At 33.7% G+C, this 20417-nt stretch overlaps 1 protein-coding gene across 5 annotated transcripts in view; it reads right to left on the reverse strand.

Moving 5' to 3' along the window:
• The window catches only part of LOC143249856 (trafficking protein particle complex subunit 14-like), a 33656-nt gene extending 17668 nt beyond the window's left edge, over positions 1–15988 (reverse strand). For 2 of the 5 annotated variants that reach the window (XM_076500435.1, XM_076500418.1), the window contains exons 1-4: positions 15746–15988; positions 11347–11451; positions 6180–6254; positions 4132–4222 (exon numbers count right to left, since the gene is read on the reverse strand). In XM_076500435.1, the coding sequence (XP_076356550.1) occupies positions 4132–4222; positions 6180–6254; positions 11347–11431 (251 nt within the window). In that variant the 5' untranslated portion in view covers positions 11432–11451; positions 15746–15988. Of the gene's footprint in view, positions 1–4131; positions 4223–6179; positions 6255–6439; positions 6460–11346; positions 11452–13233; positions 13314–15745 lie in introns of those variants that run through there. The other 3 variants (XM_076500426.1, XM_076500445.1, XM_076500453.1) reach the window with 3 other exon arrangements.
• Between the last annotated feature and the right edge of the window lie 4429 nt (positions 15989–20417).

A 20417-nucleotide genomic window follows, 5' to 3' on the forward strand; every position in this document is an offset into this window, starting at 1 on the left:
CTGATTTAGTTACAGTTTTCGTTCAACTTTCTACAGATAGACCTCCAGTAAAAGTGCCGTCTCTTATGCACTTGCCCCCTTTTAATTTGTTGTTGTTGAATAAAACTATTTCATTTTGCTACACATTGTATTCATTTTTAATTTTTTAAGATCTTTTAAACTCAAAGCATTTACATTTGACTGAAAGTACATTTTCTGTCACATTTTTTGCAATTATGCAGAACCTACAACGTCATTCTTATGGGAAATCAGTGAATCTGAGTCTATTAAACCATACTCTGCCCTTTAAGATTGTAATGTTCTAATTATCTTTACTGAAGCATTTTAGTAATAAATGAAACGTTTTGTTATCGTCAGGTAGAATTTTAAAATATAATTAATTTGACCAATAAATTAATTTCCCGTTCATATGTTTGTACTATAATCTCCCTTACTATATTTTTTCTAACTGAACAAAGTAGAATTTTCTACTTTTTCTAGAAGTACGCAGAATAAAAACATTCCAAAAATGCGTAATTACAAACTAATAAAATGTTCTGGAATTCGGCCATAGTAGTATCTGTGGCACGGTAGTGACTCCAACCAAGTTAGGAGGAAAAAACAACACACTGCGGTGACTAGGTACAAGAACGAATATTTGGACAAATCTGATATATTGCCACATTTGTAGAAATGCTGGAATAATACCATTCTTATGGCTCCCCAACGGACAGCGTTTCAAGTCTGCAGACTTGAAACATTAGAAACCGGCTTTCGATACCTGTAGTGGGAAGAGCAGAGGTAGCCCATTGAGTAGCTTTTTTAAACAAAAAATCAAATAGTTGTCATGTTTCTCAGCAGATATAAACACAATTATATCACATTAAAAACAATAGTTTGTTATATTCTTAGGTTTGTTTTTGTTTGTTTGTTTTTGAATTTCGCACAAAGCTACTCGAGGGTTATCTGCGCTAGCCGTCCCTAATTTAGCAGTGTGAGACTACAGGGAAGGGACCTAGTTACCACCACCAACCGCCAACTCTTGAACTACTCTTTTAACAACGAATAGTGGGATTGACCGTCACTTTATAACGCCCCCACGGCTGAAAGGGCGAGCATGTTTGGTGCGACCGAGATGCGAACCCGCGACCCTCAGATTACGAGTCGCACGCCGTAACCCACCTAACGTATTCTAAGGTGAAAAAGAAATAATCAGACAGGCTCGATAAAGGCTCGGAATGGTCAGGTGATTAGAGCGCTCGACTCGTAATCCGATGGTCGCGGGCTCGAATCTCCGTCACATCAAACATGTTCGCCCTTTCAGCTGTATGGGCGTTATAATATAGCAATCAATTCTACTATTTCTTGGTAGAAGAGTAGTCCAATAATTGGTGATGATGATAGTTCGCCACATATCTGTATTGAACTTGTAATAGTTATACCGACATCTAATAAAGTAGAATACATAGATTTTTTAACGATAGCCAGCAAAAATCTGGATCTTGGTGGACCGATATTGAATCAACTCATTCTGAATGTCTTTTTCTACGAGTAGTAGTCATGGATTTCTTACTTATTGATTCTTCTAAAGTGTTCTTTTAATTAAGTATCAAGCATGGCTAAATATTCAGCAGACACCAGGAAGTTTCAACTTAAAGGTGTGAAAGCTACTCACGATTTCCTCAAAGAGCAATGGTTTGAGTTCCCTGAATTGTTATCAAGACAACAAGTCTTAAGTATAACTCGCTAATGTTCCTTTTCTTGTTGAAGATTTAACCTATCGATTATTTGTTTCATTTCCGGTTGATATTCTAATTGAAATGCCTCCAGGTGATCTGCTGAATTTCATGTCAAACTTGAATAGTTTAACATAACTTTCCAACTGTTAAAATATTGTATCAAAAACAAAACAATGTATTTCTCGTGAATGTTGAACCTTTTGTCTTGATATCACTTTTCCATTGACAAATCGTCATGTGTGATCATTGAACTTCCATCCCTTCTCGTCTTTGTAAAAGGAAAATGTACTGAAATCATTTCAAGCATCAACTGTCGCGCTTTTAACAATCTAGTTTGGTCAACTAAATCAAATACCTTTTTTCTTCTCTCTCTTTTCAGCGCTGATTCTCAGAAAAGCGATGTCGTCTCCCAGAGGGTAAGAGGCGTCTCCAGACTGACAATGATAAAATCCAGGACAGAGTTTGTTTTTGGTTTTTGAATTTCGCGCAAAGCTACACGAAGTCTATCTGCGCTAGTCGTCCCTAATTTAGCAGTATAAGATTAGAAGAAAGGCAGCTAGTTATCACCACACACCGCTAACTCTTGGGATACTCTTTTACCAATGAATAGTGGGATTGACCGTCACATAATAAAGCCCTCACAGCTGAAAGGGTGCGCATGTTTGGTGTGACGACGATTCGAACCCGTGATCCTTATCCACCTGGTCATGCCGGGCCCCAGGACAGAGAGCAGATAGCTTATCTTGTAGCTTTGCGCTAAAAAGTAACAAAACAGCAATGCTTTCTATTATCTATGTGCCTCTTTGTACACTCACTCTTTAGCTAATTTTGGGTTATCACATTTCTATTTGTCATTTTTTTAAAATCTATATACTTCACATTTTTACAAAATGAAAGATAATTTTATAAAAGCATGTTTATTCTGCTTTCTTAAAATGAAAGCAGTAGTATGAATATCACAAGGGACCAAAGATTTTACAACTTTTTCTTGTTTAACTTATTCACTTTTACACTGCCTCGTTACAGAGTTTACATTTTCCAGTCCCCCACTGGGACAGCGGTAAATCTATAGATTTACAACGCTGAAATAAGGGGTTCGATTCCCCTCGGTGGACACAGCAGATAGCTCGATGTAGCTTTGCTATAAGAGAAACACACACATGCACATGCTTTTTTATATAATGTGGCTTTAGTTTTGATATTTATTTTGATACGACTGATACCTTTATTCTAACTTAGTTGTTTTATACATGTAAAACTTCTTGCTTTGAATACGTTGTTATTAAATTCATTAAAAATAAAATTTCATTTCAAGTGGGATTAGAATATTAGGGGATCTATCAACACAGATGTGCCACAGATGTTCACTCTTATTTCGTTACTGGTTCCCTTTTGTTCACCATATGTTTTGACTCATGAGTGGCCCGACATGGCCAGGTGGGTTAAGGCGCTCGACTCGTAATCCAAGGGTCGCGGATTCGAATCTCCGTCTCACCAAACATGCTCGCCCTTTCAGCCGTGGGGACGTTATAATGTGACGGTCAATCCCACTATTCGTTGGTAAAAGAGTAGCCCAAGAGTTGGCGGTGGGTGGTAATAATCAGCTGCCTTCCCTCTAGTCTTATGCTGCTAAAGTAGGGACGACTAGTAAAGATATCCCTCGTGTAGCTTTGCGCGAAATTCAAAAAACAAACAAACAAGACTCACGAGCAGCAGCATTTGATATTGAAAACTTTGAATGATCATACCATCAAAATAACTGATTTTCGTTCAAAGCTATTTAATTTACAGCCTTTGAATGTCATTGGAAAACCATTAAAACTTATAAAAAATAATTCACATATTATATTGGACTTTTCCACTATAGCGCATTCTTAAAAAATACACAGTATTTTTCTTTAGATAACTGTAATATGAAACTCAGATAACGTTCACATTAGTATGTTTTGGTGATTTTGTTGCATATTCTAAATTAATTATTGAAATATTCACTTTTCATAAGCGTGGTTTTCGAATTTTAAAGAACGTTATAAATGCAAATTTAAAAGCATATCTGTTAGCTAACATTTCAGAGCTCTTGCAATTTAAACAAAAATCCGTTATATTATCGTACTATTTGAATGCTTTCACCCATTCCCCTCTTCCCCTGTGGGGTGCTTTCCACTGGTTTAGGACCTGATGCTTTTAGATCTTCTGTCCGAAATTTGTATAATCTGAGGATTTTCAAGAATATTCTCAGGTAAGTTTTCTTAGTAAATAATAGAGCGTCATTTTAAAATTCTCTACTGTATTTTGAAATTTTATAAGGAAAAAAAGGAGGAAGTAGAATGCAAATAATTACTTAAAAAACACATAACTACTTACAAAAATCTGGAAATTAATAGGCCTATTACAAATAATAAAATGTCTTTACCCGTCGTAGAGTGTTGCAACGAATAATTCATTTTTTCCTTCAGCCGTAAGATAAATACTGCGTATTACAGTCTCTTCTTCTACGTTGCTCACTGTTGAATGTAAAAATAAGAAAGACAAGATAAAATAAATTAATTGATATATACCCACAATGCACTAGTTAACGCTATCTGTTTATTTTGAACAGTATTCCATGTAAAAGAAACAAGGTTGTTGTAATACTGCGATTCAAGGAGAAGGTTCAGGCTCAGTCTGAAAGGAGTAATGTTTAAGAGGTGCTCACTTTCTTTAGAGACTTACCAACAATCTAAAAGGACCAACTATAGGACACCATTTTTTCTAGTTTTTAGATTTGATATTATAGTTTCAGACACTAATTTTGTTTTCAGACATTGACTGACTTGCAGTTTATCAAGTACTGGTTTCTTAAAGCTCTCTGTTGCTATCGTGGTAATTACAATATATAATTAATATGTGTATACAGAGCACAACAGTAAACAGAAATATTGTACAAAATGTACTAAGAACAACGGTTAAATACGAAAAATATTTATTTGTGATCAAACATACCAGTACCTTCAGTGTGTCGTACGACATTGCATATATTTTCTTTATCTTATACCTTGCCTAGTCTTGTGCGTTGTAATATAAATATTACATAGAAACTATTGTTTTTTTTTTCCATTAGCAGGTTTCACAGCTACTTGATACATATATGAATATTTTAGCAATATAAATTTACAATGTTTTTTAACATTAATTACCGTTTAATTTTCTTAATTTTGATCAAACACGCAATAATACAGTACGCAAAGATACTACGCGATTTCTACCTTCTTATTTTAACGTGAAAGTTTCTAACAGTTTCTCTAACAACCGGTATTTGCAGTTTCTGCATAATAATTCGTTTATTTCGTTCTAGGTCTTTGTACCATTGATATTTGTCTTTCCTTGTCAATAACACCTTGTCCATGAAGGTCAGCAACAGTAAGGTTATTACCTCTCTTACTTTTGAATGTTAACGACCAGTTACGTAGGTTGCACCAGTTGCTCTGAGCGATTCTAAGTTATCTACTTAACCATGTATCGTGAGATTTTGTATGCCTGTAAATCATCTTCAGTAAGTTATTCAGTTTTCAAATAAGTTTCGAGGGAGTATAGGCGACTTGATACCTACATAAGTCCAGTAAAGGCAACTTTTCATTAAACATAAGGTGAAGAACACACACTTTATTTGTTTTGTATAAATAACAATTTTTTTTTTCATCTTTTACACACTTTTTTCTCAGTTCATTTATTTCTTAGCATAGACTCAATTAGTGTTAGTAGAATTCATTGTTCCTTCACAATATATCTTGCTGAACCTCCTATTAGATAGCACATGCATTTTGTTTGTTTGTTTGTTTTTTGGAATTTCGCACAAAGCTACTCGAGGGCTATCTGTGCTAGCCGTCCCTAATTTAGCAGTGTAAGACTAGAGGGAAGGCAGCTAGTCATCACCACCCACCGCCAACTCTTGGGCTACTCTTTTACCAACGAATAGTGGGATTGACCGTCACATTATACACCCTCACGGCTGGGAGGGCGAGCATGTTTAGTGCGACGCGGGCGCGAACCCGCGACCCTCGGATTACGAGTCGCACGCCTTACGCGCTCGGCCATGCCAGGCCTCTACACATGCATTTAAATTACTCTTTCGAAAAATCATTTTAACTGAAATTACCAAACATATATCTATATATCATTAGTTGTGAATAAAAACGAAATATCAGATAGAGAATTATCAACTCCATGTCGATTTGATAGATGATTAGGTTGTAAAGAGCATTTACAAACTCGATTAACTTCTACTATGCAATCCATCATCATTTTAGCTATGGCATTGATCTTTGAATATATATTTTATATTCCATAAAATTATTCATAATAACAGCTTATCTCCATCAAAGTGTCTAGAATAAAACACCTATCACATTTGTTTCTTTTTTTAATATAATTTTACCATTCACGCGTACAACTACACACACACATGACCGCACACGTACTTACAGTTTATACAGAAATAATGTTGTCCATCAACTGTGAAGTATCGGGAAGTTATCAACATAGAACATTGAGTTTCTGCTGTTAGGAATAAAGAATAAGATACCTGTGCTAAATACAGGTGTAGAATAACACTAAAGCTTGTTATTAATATATAGGATCAAAAACAGACACTAATAGAACATTTTAATTAACTTTTATACAAGTTAATCTGGAAAAGCAAATTGTAAGGTGTTAACGAAATAAACTATGGTTAAGTTTCTTACCTTATCAGTTTTAAAGCAGGTTCCAGTTAACTCGACTGTGAAAGATATCACAGTTAATTCGTTTTCTTGTTTTATTAGCATAAATGTAAATGCAAAATAAAATACGAAATTAAAGCATCACACTAAAGTAGTATTTCTGTCTTTTTAAGTGATTAAATGAAGAGGCGTTTTACACAATGAAAATGATAAAAATGTACATTATATAAATTGCTGTTATTAAAGAGATCTCGTCTCTATAATTACTTTGTAACGACGGATGAGCCAGACACACTACCCATTACATATTAAATTTATATTTTTTGTGTTTATAAAAGTGCATTTATATGATGTGATCCAAGGTAAATATATTGTAATTGAAAATATAGGAAAAACGTCTATTACAAATAAGAAACAACATGGAGAGAGTTATTATCTTCAATGATTTTCACAATTACAGTCTGTGTGAATTTTGTTATTCATAAGCCACAACTCATATTCTAAAATCGATCAAGTTCCCAATTATTGATTGCTAATCGAAATCTCAAGTTTATGCTTCTATGAATACGAGGGTTAGATACAAAAATATAAACATTAACTACAGTTTTTGTTTCAGCAGGTATTCAAACATCTTATCATAAATGTACAAACATACACATAATTCTAATATAATATTCGGTCTTATTCCTACTTATATGCAAATATTGACTATCCTTCAAGTGTTTCAGTTCTAAAAATCATGTTTTACAGAAAGGAACTTAACAAATAACGAAAGATGAATTAAAGAACCTATCTAGCGGGTGCAAATGCAACCAGCGTTGTGCAGACATCCTCAACTGTATGTCAATGTACAAATACCAACCGAAGATCATAAACGTTTGCTAGAATGATGTAAATGAGCCACACCGTGAAACAAGAGAGGAATACAACAAAAAAACAAAGTATATTTAGAGTTCGATGTTAATTTGTGTGTTTGTCTTTGAAATTTCGCGCGAAGCTACACGAGGGCTATATGCTCTAGTGGCAAGGAAAATAGGATATTTGGTTTTACTTACAGAAATACTAAATACAAGTCTAAAGAGATTATAACTTCATTGTATAGGTCACTGGTTGAGCCACATGTGGAGTATTGTGTTCAGTCTTGCGCTCCTTACCTCATTAAAGACATTGTCTGTTTTTTTGTTTTATATTTCGTGCAAAACTACACGAGGACTAACTGCGCTAGCCGTTCCTAATTTAGCAGTGTAAGAGTAGAGGGAAGGCAGCTAGTCATTACCACCCACCAGCAACACTTGGGCTACTTTTTTTTTTACCAACGAATAGTTAGATTGAACGTGACAATACAAAAACCTCACAGCTGAAAAAGCAAGCATGTTTTGTGTGAAGGGATTTAAATTCGCGATCCTCAGATTACGAGTCGAATGCGCTAACCACTTGGCCATGCCGAGCCATCGATGTTGAATTGCAGAGAAAACTGATCTTTTCAAGCTCAGTCATCTAAGAAGTAGGCTAAAAGCTACAAGCAGATTACTCTGAGATACGTATGTTTGCGCATGCAGTGATGAAGTGATAACATTCATTAATTGAGATATAAAGTGTTCACGCACAATAATATGGTAACAACAAGCCGTGTGTTTGGACAAAATGATTTAGTCAAACAAATCAAAATTCACCTTCTTTCTGTGAGATGTCTGTGAGTTTTTGTGGAGAAAGAAAAAGGAAATGTACTCATTGGAATACTTTATTTCAACTGTAAGGGGGTACAGATAGTTCCATTATGGAGTTTGTTTGTTTGTTTGTTGAAGTTCGTACAAAGCTACTCGAGGGCTATCTGTGCTAGCCGTACCTAATTTAGCAGTGTAAGACTAGAGGGAAAGCAGCTAGTCATTACCACCCACCGCCGACTCTTTGGCTACTCTTTTACCAACGAATAGTGGGATTGACCGTCACATTATAACGCCCTCACGGCTGAAGGGGCGAACATGTTTGGTGCAATTGGGATTCGAACCCGCGACTCTCAGATTACAAGTCGAACGCCTTAAACCACCTGGCCATGCCGAGCCCCATTATGGAGTGGGCCACGAGACGATTTCAAGAAAGTTTTGTTTTATAAGTCTTTAGCTCACTAAATAGTCTATTTTATCCATCCTACCAGTACGAGATATATCAAGTAGAAAACATATCATACTCAGAACAGCTACATAGATATTTTAATTGAAACTGTCAGTTCTTGGTGAAACTCCATTATTACGGAACTAACGAAACCCAGAAGAGTTGTACGTTTCACGAATGTTGCATTTATTGCGATCATAGTTTTGCCAACTATGCTGATGATGTCGTCACTGGATAAATAATGTTAGTAATAAATGTAAGTTTTGTAAAACGTACAATTGTTTTAGTTTTCCTGAATTCCGTAAATGCGTATTAATACAAACGTTTCTCCATGTACTTTATATACATGTATATATAATCCTCTCCATAAGGTTTAATGTGTATGTTGTGGTTCTTTTTCAAGCCATTTAGGTTATTTGTTAACTTAAGTTAACATCTGTATTATTATGCCTACTTTCAAGAAGTTTCTTTATTACTTCAAAATTTTAAATCAATCACTGAAAGAAAAACATAGGTAAGAATGAAACTGGTAAATGTCATGACAGAGTTACACTTATAGAGGTATATAAACTTGCTTTAACCCGACAGTTATCAACGTAAGTATATAACATATATGTATCTAATGCGGGTTCACGATATAATTGTACCATTTTTTATAACGCTTAATAAGAACTATATGCTTATTCTTTACAAAAATTCATTGGATAACATAAGTACAAGTTGGATACACAATTCATCTATTCCCTCAGGGCAATCATAATATTCTGTGCGGAAAAGCTGTAGTAATATTAGCGATATGGTTTGTTTAAAATATTTTTCAATTTACCAAATACCACCACTGTCAAAGTACTTATTTCCTTATATACACGCGGAGTTTGGTTCTGTGGTTAACCTCTGGATTTCGGAGCTGGTAAACACGATTCAAATTCGTGCGATGCTACAAAATCCCTGCATATTAACCGTGAATGACAGTCAAAACCTTATTGTGCATGGTGGGTGATAGGCTGCTGCTGACTGGCTGCTTTCCCTCTGTTCATTAGTTCAAAATTAAAATGACGATAAACAACCATAGCAGGTTTGCCATAAATATAAATCCTTATACACTTTTGTGATATTTTTCGATCATAACGATTAATTAACTTCACATGAAATTTAAATTCATATATGTCTGTTGGTTAAAGAACAGAATCTCCAAAAAAGTAAAATGCCAATAGCTAAAATAATGGTTTTTCAAAGCAAAAGCACTGTTCGAACTAACGCTTGACAGTCGATATTCGGCCGTATTGAAGAATTTAAGGAAGGAGCCTAATAACGTGTACGATCAATCATTTAGGTCGTTTAAAATTTTATTCGGTATATTTGATTTATTAATTCAACTAATTAATTTTGGTAAATCAATTGTTTTATATTTTACAAAAAGCGGCAAATACATTTAAGTAAACAAGAGTTTTGAAAATAAATTTTCGTTTGATAACATACACATATTCCAGTTATTAAAGACATGACAGAAATTTCCAATAAACAGGTCTGATGCGAAACAAAATTGTTATTGGACTTAGCTTTTGTCATTTAGTATTAACTAAATATTTTAGTAATAAAGAATGAACAGATGGTTACAAAGAAAGGGTAAAAACATTTTTTTAAAAACCTTTGACCATGATAACATTTGTTAGTACAAGTTCAGAAGTGCAAGGCCTAACGTGTCCAAACATGAATTTGAAATATAAAAACGGTACACGTGTCTATCTTTAAGTAAAGTAGCAGTATTCTTTACTTGTTAGCTTAAAAGGAAGTTCTTGTTATCTCGAGTGTGAAAGAATACAGTTTAATTGTTTTCCTGTTGCATTGGCACACTTGTTCCTAAAAAAATAAAATACGAAATGAAAGCATCGCTCCAAAGTAGAAATTCTGTCATTTTCTTGTCCATTTAAGTAATTAAATGAAAGGGAGTTTTACACAATAAAAACGCTAAAAATTGTATAACATAAATTAATCTGCTTATTATTTTTAAACTTTACACATTAACGAAATGATAATATGATCTAAAGCTTAATATTAATCTATAACAGTAAAAATAAAGCGTTTTACTGCTCACTGAACAAAGTAGGTCGAAGACTGACAATACACGAACATATTTAAATAAAACTGTACAACGGTTCTTCAAGTATATATATATATATATATAACCAACCTAAATCTGTTCGGCTGTGACAATTTTAAAAATTCTATGAAGAGAAAACTTGATTTGTCGAACACTACAGATACATATGATAATAAACATAGAAACGTGACATAAAATATGAAAAGGAACATCAATAAAAACGTAATTGAATTAACCGTGGACAATAAAAATCAATTTGTATATGTAGTCTACATATAGAGGGGTATATATCTATATTAGTTTGTTATAACTTTAAAAAAAGCCGAAACAAAAATAAATTAAACAAAAAACGGTGTTGAAGCGTGCTTTATTGACAATTTAGAAAATAAATAAGCAAATAAAGTTCTCTATTCCTACCTACAATCAAAAACTAACTTAGAAACAACGCTCTGTTGAACACCTTCCACGTCGCATTGATGTTGTCATCAAGCCAGCTGGCAAAAAAGACATGGTCGAATGATACAAAAAATATGTTTTATTTGATAAACAATTTAATAACTTTCTGTTGAACAGTAATATTTCTTTAAAAAATGATGGAATGACCAGAAATTACAATTTTTATAAAGAATCGTGATATTTACACTATAGTACTTTCAAACAAAACTGTTTCGTATATTATTTGAGAAACAAAAGTAATTAATCGTTAATTTTGGCGTACCAATGGAATTTCTGTTTTCGTCGATGTTTTCAACAAGTCCCACTTTATCATGGTCTTCAACTGCTAAGATGTAAGAATTGTCCATGTTGGTTTACTTTATAGTTCCTGGAAAGGACAGAAATATATTGTGTCTAGCAATGTTTTACATACAGACACACACAAATACACATGAATAATTTACAAGAAAGCTCTTAAATTAATCAAAGCTGAACATTTTCCACATTTAAGTCATTATGTTTTGTTTTTAACTTTACTCGTTTCTTTTACCGTCTCACTTATTATTAAAGCTGTATTAGGAAACGAAATTATTTGTACTTCCGACAGTTTGTGTTCTATACAAATTTAAAAAAACTGGAAATCAAATAACTAGTTGCTGCAAAGGTTTCTGCTTTTAGGTGAGTTCTTCTTTAGCTTATCATTAGAAAGAAAAATGAAAAGTCCAGTCCATTTAATGCTAAGGAAAACGTTTGATTTCTCCGACTAAAAACCGTATTTGTATAAATTACACCTAGCTAACGACTGGCCCAACTTTACAAATAAAGAAAGCCTCATTGTGGACATCAACTGCTTATAATAGTTTCACACATGCAGCATTTCTCATGTCAACAACTGTAAAAGGCTCAATAAACTATCAAAAATATTTCTAGTCTCAACTAATTTGCATTTTATATCAATAAAATCGTATCCTAAACGTTCGAGAAAATTCTAGTCATTAAGCTATTTACTCCACCTTGCCAAAAACAATACAAAAGTTTAAGTTTTAAAAAATCATAGAGCAATACTGTTCACTACTAGTGGATCCATAAGCTCTTTTTCGCATCATATTTAATAATTTTATGCTTTTGTCTGTTACAATAATTGATGTAAAGTACCGACAAAAAGCAATGGTGAAATTACTCAATTCTTATATAAAATACAGAGTAGCATTAATTATAATATTGACTCTATTCTCATTTAGACTTTTTGTTCGATTCGTAAATCATTAATAATTTTGTAACCAAGAAATCTACGGACCCACGTGGATCAGAAAAATGTGTTTCGAAAAGACTGATAGTTTCTTCTTTTGGAATTTCGCACAAAGCTACTCGAGGGCTACTTGTGCTAGCCGTTCCTAATTTAGCAGTGTAAGACTAGAGGGAAGGCAGCTAGTCATCACCACCCACCGCCAACTCTTGGGCTACTCTTTTACCAACGAAAAGTGGGATTGACCGTCACTTTATAACGCCCCCACGGCTGGGAGGGCGAGCATGTTTAGCGCGACTCGGGCGCGAACCCGCGACCCTCAGATTACGAAGCGCGCGCCTTAACGCGCTAGGCCATGCCAGGCCCAAGACTGATAGACCTCGTCGGTAATTGTAAGGTAAAATAGTTTTGTTTCTTTGTTGTTAAGTGCAAAACTACATAATGGACTATCTGTGCTGTGCTCGTCACGGATGTCGACATCCTTTTTTTTAGAGTTATCAGTTTTAATGCTGAGTCACTGGGGGCAGATTAAAAAAAATACTATATGACACCCAATAACAGTAGCATAACAAGAATTAGATGGATGAAATTCTTTGAAACCAGGTTATGTTAGCAGCATAAAACACTGAAAAACAATTCTTCAGGAAGGGTATAATTAAGTATTATTTATCTATTTTTATTTAAATTTAATCATTCATAAGAAGAATATTCAAGAAAGAAGTATTTTGTCAATGGTTATTGTTTGTATTAGTGTATCATGTCAGTAAGACGTTTCGTTTAGCCATTAACAAATCGTTAGCAAATGTTTTTAGAAAACAATAAATAATATGACACAACAGTATTTCTTTCAAGAACCTTACAAACGTAATACTTTGTTTACTAAATAAAGGGAAACCTAATGACTATGAATCCCGGGGTTCTTACGTCTTAATTCGTGTCCACTATAAAAGGGGCTCCACAATCTTTAGCCACGGATGTGTTGTGATAGTGAAGATCAAATCCTACTATTCAATCAGACAAGAATAATTTTAAGTTTGCGCGAAATTTATATATATATATATATATATATATTTACTAAAAATAAATACTTGTTCATTTTTAAGCACTAAACTACAGAAAGGGCTCTCTGTGTTCCACCCACAACATGTATCAAAACCCAGTTTCTATTGTTGCAAGTCTGCAGACACAACGCTGCCACTGGGGGTGGGGGTAATATTAAATACAAAACTTTCTGTTATAAGTAAAGTGTACAGACCTAGAAAGTTGAACATACAGGGTTATATCACCCGCGGTGTATACAGCATAGACTGCTCATTGTTTAGCTTGGCGCTCAAACAACAATAAAAAACAGAAGGAAAAAGGTACCATTGCCATGGATGAATTTTTAAAGTGCTGAATGGGTATATCCTGGTTAAGTGGGAATCAATAAAAATCAATTAACAGCTAGGATTACTTGCGCTAGTCGTTCCTAATTTAACAGTGTAAGACTAGGGGGAGGGAAGCTAGTCATCACCACCTACCACCAATTCTTGGGCTACTCTTTTAGCAATGAATAGCAGGATTGACCCGTACATAATAACGACCACACGGCTAAAAGAGCGACTATGTTTGGTGTTGCAGAGATTCGAACTTACGACCTTCAGATTACGAGTCGAGCGATCTGACCACCAGGCATGCTGGGGCAATGAAAATGTATGAAATCAAAATAATGATTTGGAAATAAAATCTACAATTTCTAGTTCTTAAGGATTTATTATAACTGCGTATTTTCTAGTAATGCTTTTAAGGCAAAGCTACAACATTTACCTAACCAAACGAGATAGTTAGTTATAAAATAATTAATTATTTATATAATTAATTGATCTACATTTGTGATCAACCATGTTTAACTTTTATAGTGATCAGTAACATTTGAAAGCCTTGCTAGTATGCATATACAAACACACACAAGTACGTTCCAAGGGAAATTTTTAAATAGTTGTGTATTCAAATAAAATAAGTTAATAATATACTTTCCTCGTTTTTGTGAAATTATTCAGAAGAATGGAAACATTGGGAAAACCTGAAACTAGAAATGTAAAGCTTAACGGAAGAATACAAAACATATATAATATTATGTTCAATGCATTATAGAGTATAACTTGCATAAAGATTTCTTGACTTGTTTTAACAGAGATACATAAAAAAGTGAACTCTTCTAAATAAGAATCCATAATCGATTCTTTCCAGAAACCATATTTAGCTTTTCTATTTTCAGCGTAGCTGTCATAGTTACAGGCACAACATATTAAGTTAGCTTGCAAGCTGGCTTCTAGGAAATGTTTTATATGTATCCACCTGTATTTTAATAAGTTGGTTCGTATTCTTAAACATTTACCTTTTAACTCAATATCAATGCTTCGTAAGTAACATGTTTAATATTTCACAAGCTGTTTCGATTTGGACTTTGATCTTAAAAAGTCATTAAAATGTTCTATAATATTGACCACGTGTGATATTTTAATGTAGTGTATGTTCCTTTTGTATAATATACTCTAAATACGAAAATAATTGTTTATAACATACAAATCAAATTTAAAAAAACTGATAATCCAAGTGTTTACTGTACCTTGTAATGTGGTTTATAACTTTCTTTGGTTCAGTTTATTTAGTTACTTTTTAGAACCAAGCTACGTTAGGATATCTGCTGTGTCCGCAGCGGATAATCGAACCCCTGAATTTTAACGTTGAAACTCAGTAAACGTACTACTCTTTGGCTCATAACAGCCTATATAGTTAAACACTTTATCTGTGCGTGATATTTTTTTTCTGAATTATCGTATTATGGTATTATGAGTTTACGTCTTACATGAACGTAGATATAAGTGTGTGTGTGTGTATATATATATAATTTTCTTAACTCCACAGAGCCAATGCTTCAAAATTTGTGAAAAATCATTCATCATACAGATGGTTTTACAACATTTTGTTTTTTTTCAACTTGTTATTATATTCACAGACACACTTATTTATTCTGCAAAACAACGGTAGAATTATGATATGTAGGAAACCAATATAAATGTAAACACTGCTGTCTATAGACGAATAATTCCTGGTATCTGGCTGGTTCAACACACAAATAAATACGAACAGTTCGGATTTTAAGTTTTACACATTTAACAACTGTTGATTTTATGGAGGCTGATTTTGATTAACATTTTTCAGAATTTAAAACAGTTTTATTTTCCACTTGTATTTTCTTATTTTTGCGTTGACTTTGTGAATTAAAATTATTAATGTTCACAGTAAAGCCGCAAAATGGGAAATTATTACTGCCTTTGTTTTTCATGCGATCTTTAACTTAAAAAAGTTGTAAAGGTTAATTGTTAACTTACAAAGGAGATTAACATTTAAGCAAGTGTCTACGGTAAATAACTGGCAATAATGATGTACTTACTCAGATAACAATGGCGTATAACAATAGAGGAATATAACAGTTGACGAAATATACGGGTTGTTTGGCTTCACTTGGTTTTTTCTGAGGTTAATTTCAATTGAAATTCTCTATCAAAACAATGTAAAACTTAAGTCTAGTAGACACGTAAATCTTTAATACGCGAAAGTTGACAGTGTATAACTTGTATGTCTGTAATATTTGAAGTGCGAGCCAGTATTAGCTTTCCATCTACACGTTAGTGCGTACACGTGGTCATATATGGTGGTTGCCATAGCAGGCATGTTATCATGCAGGTAAAGCAAGAACCGGTGGCCTTGCTGATTTGATAATATTTTATACATGTGACAATCACGTGCTAACAGAATACTTGTATGCGTAAACACAAACAGAATAATATAAACAACGCGTACAATTTCTAAAAATACCTTTAATGAGAAGCTTTATATATATATATTAATAAAGTTGACGATATCACATTATTTGGAAGATTATTATGTAGGGGAAATTCAAATACATTTGTTTAGAATTTAGCACGTAACTCGTAGTTTTAATGGACACAAAACTTATCGATTTATTGATAATTACAAATAAATGAATGCGAAAAGGCTCGCATGTAATACAACGTATCAGCTTGTTGAAATTTAATTTATTCAAACCGTAATACATTTAAAATAAACTCGAGTTCTAGTGCATATATTCATTCTCACACTGGTACATGAAGTTTTAAAAAATGGAAAACATGCGCTACTCTCCTACACCTTGACTTGAACACTAAACTCGAACAATGAAGTGTCTCAACGGCACCTTAGAGCGATGTGTATGGTGGTTATTTTGTCACGGGTTACCAGTAACCTTACACAGTCAATACTGACTTTAATAACCCCGATACTCATTGTTAGACTATTGCATAATATTGAGCCTAATGTTAAATACATGTTTTAATGTTCACAATATTTTGAGCTGAAATGTCCTACTTCTGGTGGTTTTAAACTTCAATGAAACAAAAGGTTTAACACTACAGAATTATCAAACATAAAACGTTCGAAGTGAGCTTTATACGACAGGTATGAAGAAACACATATTCGTAAATTTCAGATAAATCAATGTTATTTTAAACTTGGAATATATTAAATATACATATCATAAATAAAATAATACTCGGATATTAAAGGTAGAATTTGTTTAAAAGCATCAGTAAAAATAAACAGATAAGTCGAATGTTGTGCATTGTTGCGAGACAACAACGCCATATTTGAAAAATAGCTAGTTTCTGGAGTCTAAGGTCAAAATGATAATAAAAAAATGCAGAAACATATGTGTGCTAGCGAGCATGCGCATACACAAGGGAAACGACGTTAGTTTATCAAGTATGTATATGCATGGATATGTTTATATGCGCGCGCGCACACACACAGTGTTATTAAAAAATCGTATTTATTTCTTTCGGGCGAGGCATGGCATGGCCACGTGGATAAGGCACTCGGATCGTAATCCGAGGGTCGCAGGTTCGAATCTCCGTCAGATCAAACATGCTCGCCCTTTCAACCGTGGGGGCGTTATAATATCATGGTCAATCCCACTTTTCGTTGGTAAAAGAGTAGCCCAAGAGTTAGCGATGGGTGGTGATGACTAGCTGTTTTCCCTCTAGTCTTACACTGCTAAATTAGGGACAGCTAGCGCAGATAGCCCTCGTGTAGCTTTGAGCAAAATTCAAAAAGAAACAAATCCTTTCGGACGAATAGCTCCAAACCGATAGTGGAGTTAATTTTCGTCTTTTGTTTTACACTTGACTATCCATGAGTAATAAAGAGACAATATTCTGAAGCAACAAATGTTGTAGTCATGACCTTTGAAATGTTCACAGTTCCAGATGTATTCAAGTTCTCGTTAAGACAACATTCTACATGCTTCTCTTGTTATATCTGCATGTAATGCAATCCTCTAATCATTCAGATATACAGGTATAGGCTGCGTCAAATGTTTTCTACAAAGAATGCGTTTTCCCAGTATCAATGACTAAAAATATAATGGAATACAATGTCATAACAACATATTCTGAAGCAAGATGGTCTGTGGACGGAATGGAGTTGTTAATCGAGGAAGAGGTAAAATGATTGGAAAAAATTTCCTGGAATTAATCATTTCCTTCCAAGTATCTTGGTCGTACCTTTGAAGGCATAAAATCTCAAAGGTGCATACAAGATCACAAAATAGAATGGAAGCTCTACACAGTCAGTTATTCTCTATTCCAACTGCATTTGAAGACAGGTTATTTCAGTTAAATGGTTATTCGACGAAAGAATTATTCATTCATTGAATGTAAATACACCTTTTTTTAACGACGTGGACCCTCCTTTTAATGTTGAGTTTGGAAATATATCTACCCTTTTATTATCTGACGAAATTGAATTACCAGCTACATCCTTCATTGACCACATTGATTTATTATGTAACAAATTATCGTTTTCATGAAAGATAATTACACAACTGATGTTATCAGTAAAACATTGGATGTCAAATACCATAATTCCAATGCTAATAAAAAATGTGATACCAATTTCAAGGCATATCCAGCAAATTTGAAAAAAAAAGAGAAGATAAAATAAAAACATTGGGCCAGGAAGTATTACAAGTATTTGCGAAACTCATGTTGTAAGGATAAAAATCCGAGATCTTGATAATTTTATCTTACTGATCATAAAGAGATACCAAAAGAAGAAGATGTTACACAAACATTTGTAGAATTATTTGCATTTAATTCTTGGGTTGATAATCTTTCAGTTTTTTATAAGATTATGACTTGGAAGGAACTAAAAAAAACTACTCGAAAGTATCAAAAACAAACCTTCAAAAGTATATGAAAAAACTTAAAAACTATTCCACTTGCTGTTACACTATGCAACACAAATTGTGTTTCTGGATAGTATGTATTATTTCTTAATTGCTTATGTGGTAAAAGTACAGAAAATGGCCATTATTCCCTTCAAACTTTGCTATTGTGACCTGGATAATGAAATTTAGAAATTAACCTATTTTTTATGTAAAAACGGGCAAATTTGCACATTTTCATTTACATAAGGTCTGAATAAAACAACATATGAATCAAAATTTACATGTATTTATACTAAAGTTATACGAAAATATTTAGAAGTCAGTAGTTTTTTTTTGAGATTTGCGACTGTAATGTAAATCACTTTCACATATCAGCTCCCAAATATAGTCTTCCATCATGTTTTATTATACGCTTCCAGGTCACAAAAGCAAAGTTTGAATAGAAAAATAGGTCTTTTCTATTTATAATAGGCATAAGCAATTGAGAAATAACTTTCTGCCTAGAAACAAGAAAAAGTAAAAATTTTGTTGCATAGTGTTGCTGCCCAGTGGCTCGGCGGTATGTCTGCGGATTTACAACGCTAAAAACTGGATTTGATACCCGTGGTGAGAAGAGCACAGATAGGCCATTGTGTAGTTTTGTGCTTAATTCAAAACAATAACTACATAGTGTTATTTCTGCGTCATTAAATTTATATTTTGTGAAATTAAGATATCTCAGAATAATTGAAAATTTATTCAACCGTATTAATACCAAAGAAGGATGGAGATCTCACACAGGCCTTTAATTGGAGACCATTAACATCAATGTACACTATTGTGAAGACCTTCCATTGTCTACTTTGAAACATAGGATCCAAAATATTAAAAGTGAATCATCATCGAGTGGCATTTCTACTGTGGGACGATGAAACTTCGATTAACGCCTCACTGCTTGATAATGCCATTAAATCAGGTAGAAAATAAAGAAATAAAACACACATAATGTTTTGGTTTGAGCCAATTTTTTTTACTGCATTTGATATTCATCTATCAGGCAAACATTTAAAACGTCTTATGTAGAGACAAATAAAAGTAATTATGTCATTAACTCGTATAAAGGTTACCATAAAAATACCAAACTCCAAAACACTGTCACACCTGAAGCTTCTATCAAGCGTGGAGTTTGACAGGGTTATCAATTATATCTGATATTATTTTTAATGGCCATGGATGAACTAATGCAAAAAATAAATACCGATATTGTATTCACTACGGAGAGTAAATTCTTCTGTTTTGGGATTTGCAGATGACATAATCTTTATGGGCAAGAATAAGCTGGGCACGAACCATTAAATAGACAGTGTGTCTTCCTACTTCGCCCAGAGAGGTCTTGAAATAAATTCGCAGAAATATTTTACCTTGTTATTTCTTCCGAATGAAGAACTAAAAGAAAAAAAACTTCAATAGAAAGTTATTCATAATTAATGGCGAAAATATTATTCAACTTTAGCGCTGAACGATTTCATTTCATCGGTTACATTCTACCTAATAGGTTGAGCTGACTTGAAGACTTATAGAGGGACCATAAAAAGAGGATTCCAAAATGATTTTCTGAAATAATCTTAAACCTCGGCAAAACGTTTTAATCAATACATTTTATTTTCCATGCCTCATTCACGCAATATCTCTATCTCTGCCTAGCGCGTTAAGGCGTGCGCTTCGTAATCTGCAGTCGCGCCAAACATGCTCGCCCTCCCAGCCGTGGGGCGTTATAATGTGATAGTCAATCCCACTATTCGTTGGTAAAAGAGTAGCCCAAGAGTTGGCGGTGGGTGGTGACTAGCTGCCTTCCTCTAGT

This window comes from Tachypleus tridentatus, chromosome 1 (assembly GCF_004210375.1).
Source record: "Tachypleus tridentatus isolate NWPU-2018 chromosome 1, ASM421037v1, whole genome shotgun sequence".
In the NCBI taxonomy this organism is placed as follows: domain Eukaryota; kingdom Metazoa; phylum Arthropoda; class Merostomata; order Xiphosura; family Limulidae; genus Tachypleus; species Tachypleus tridentatus.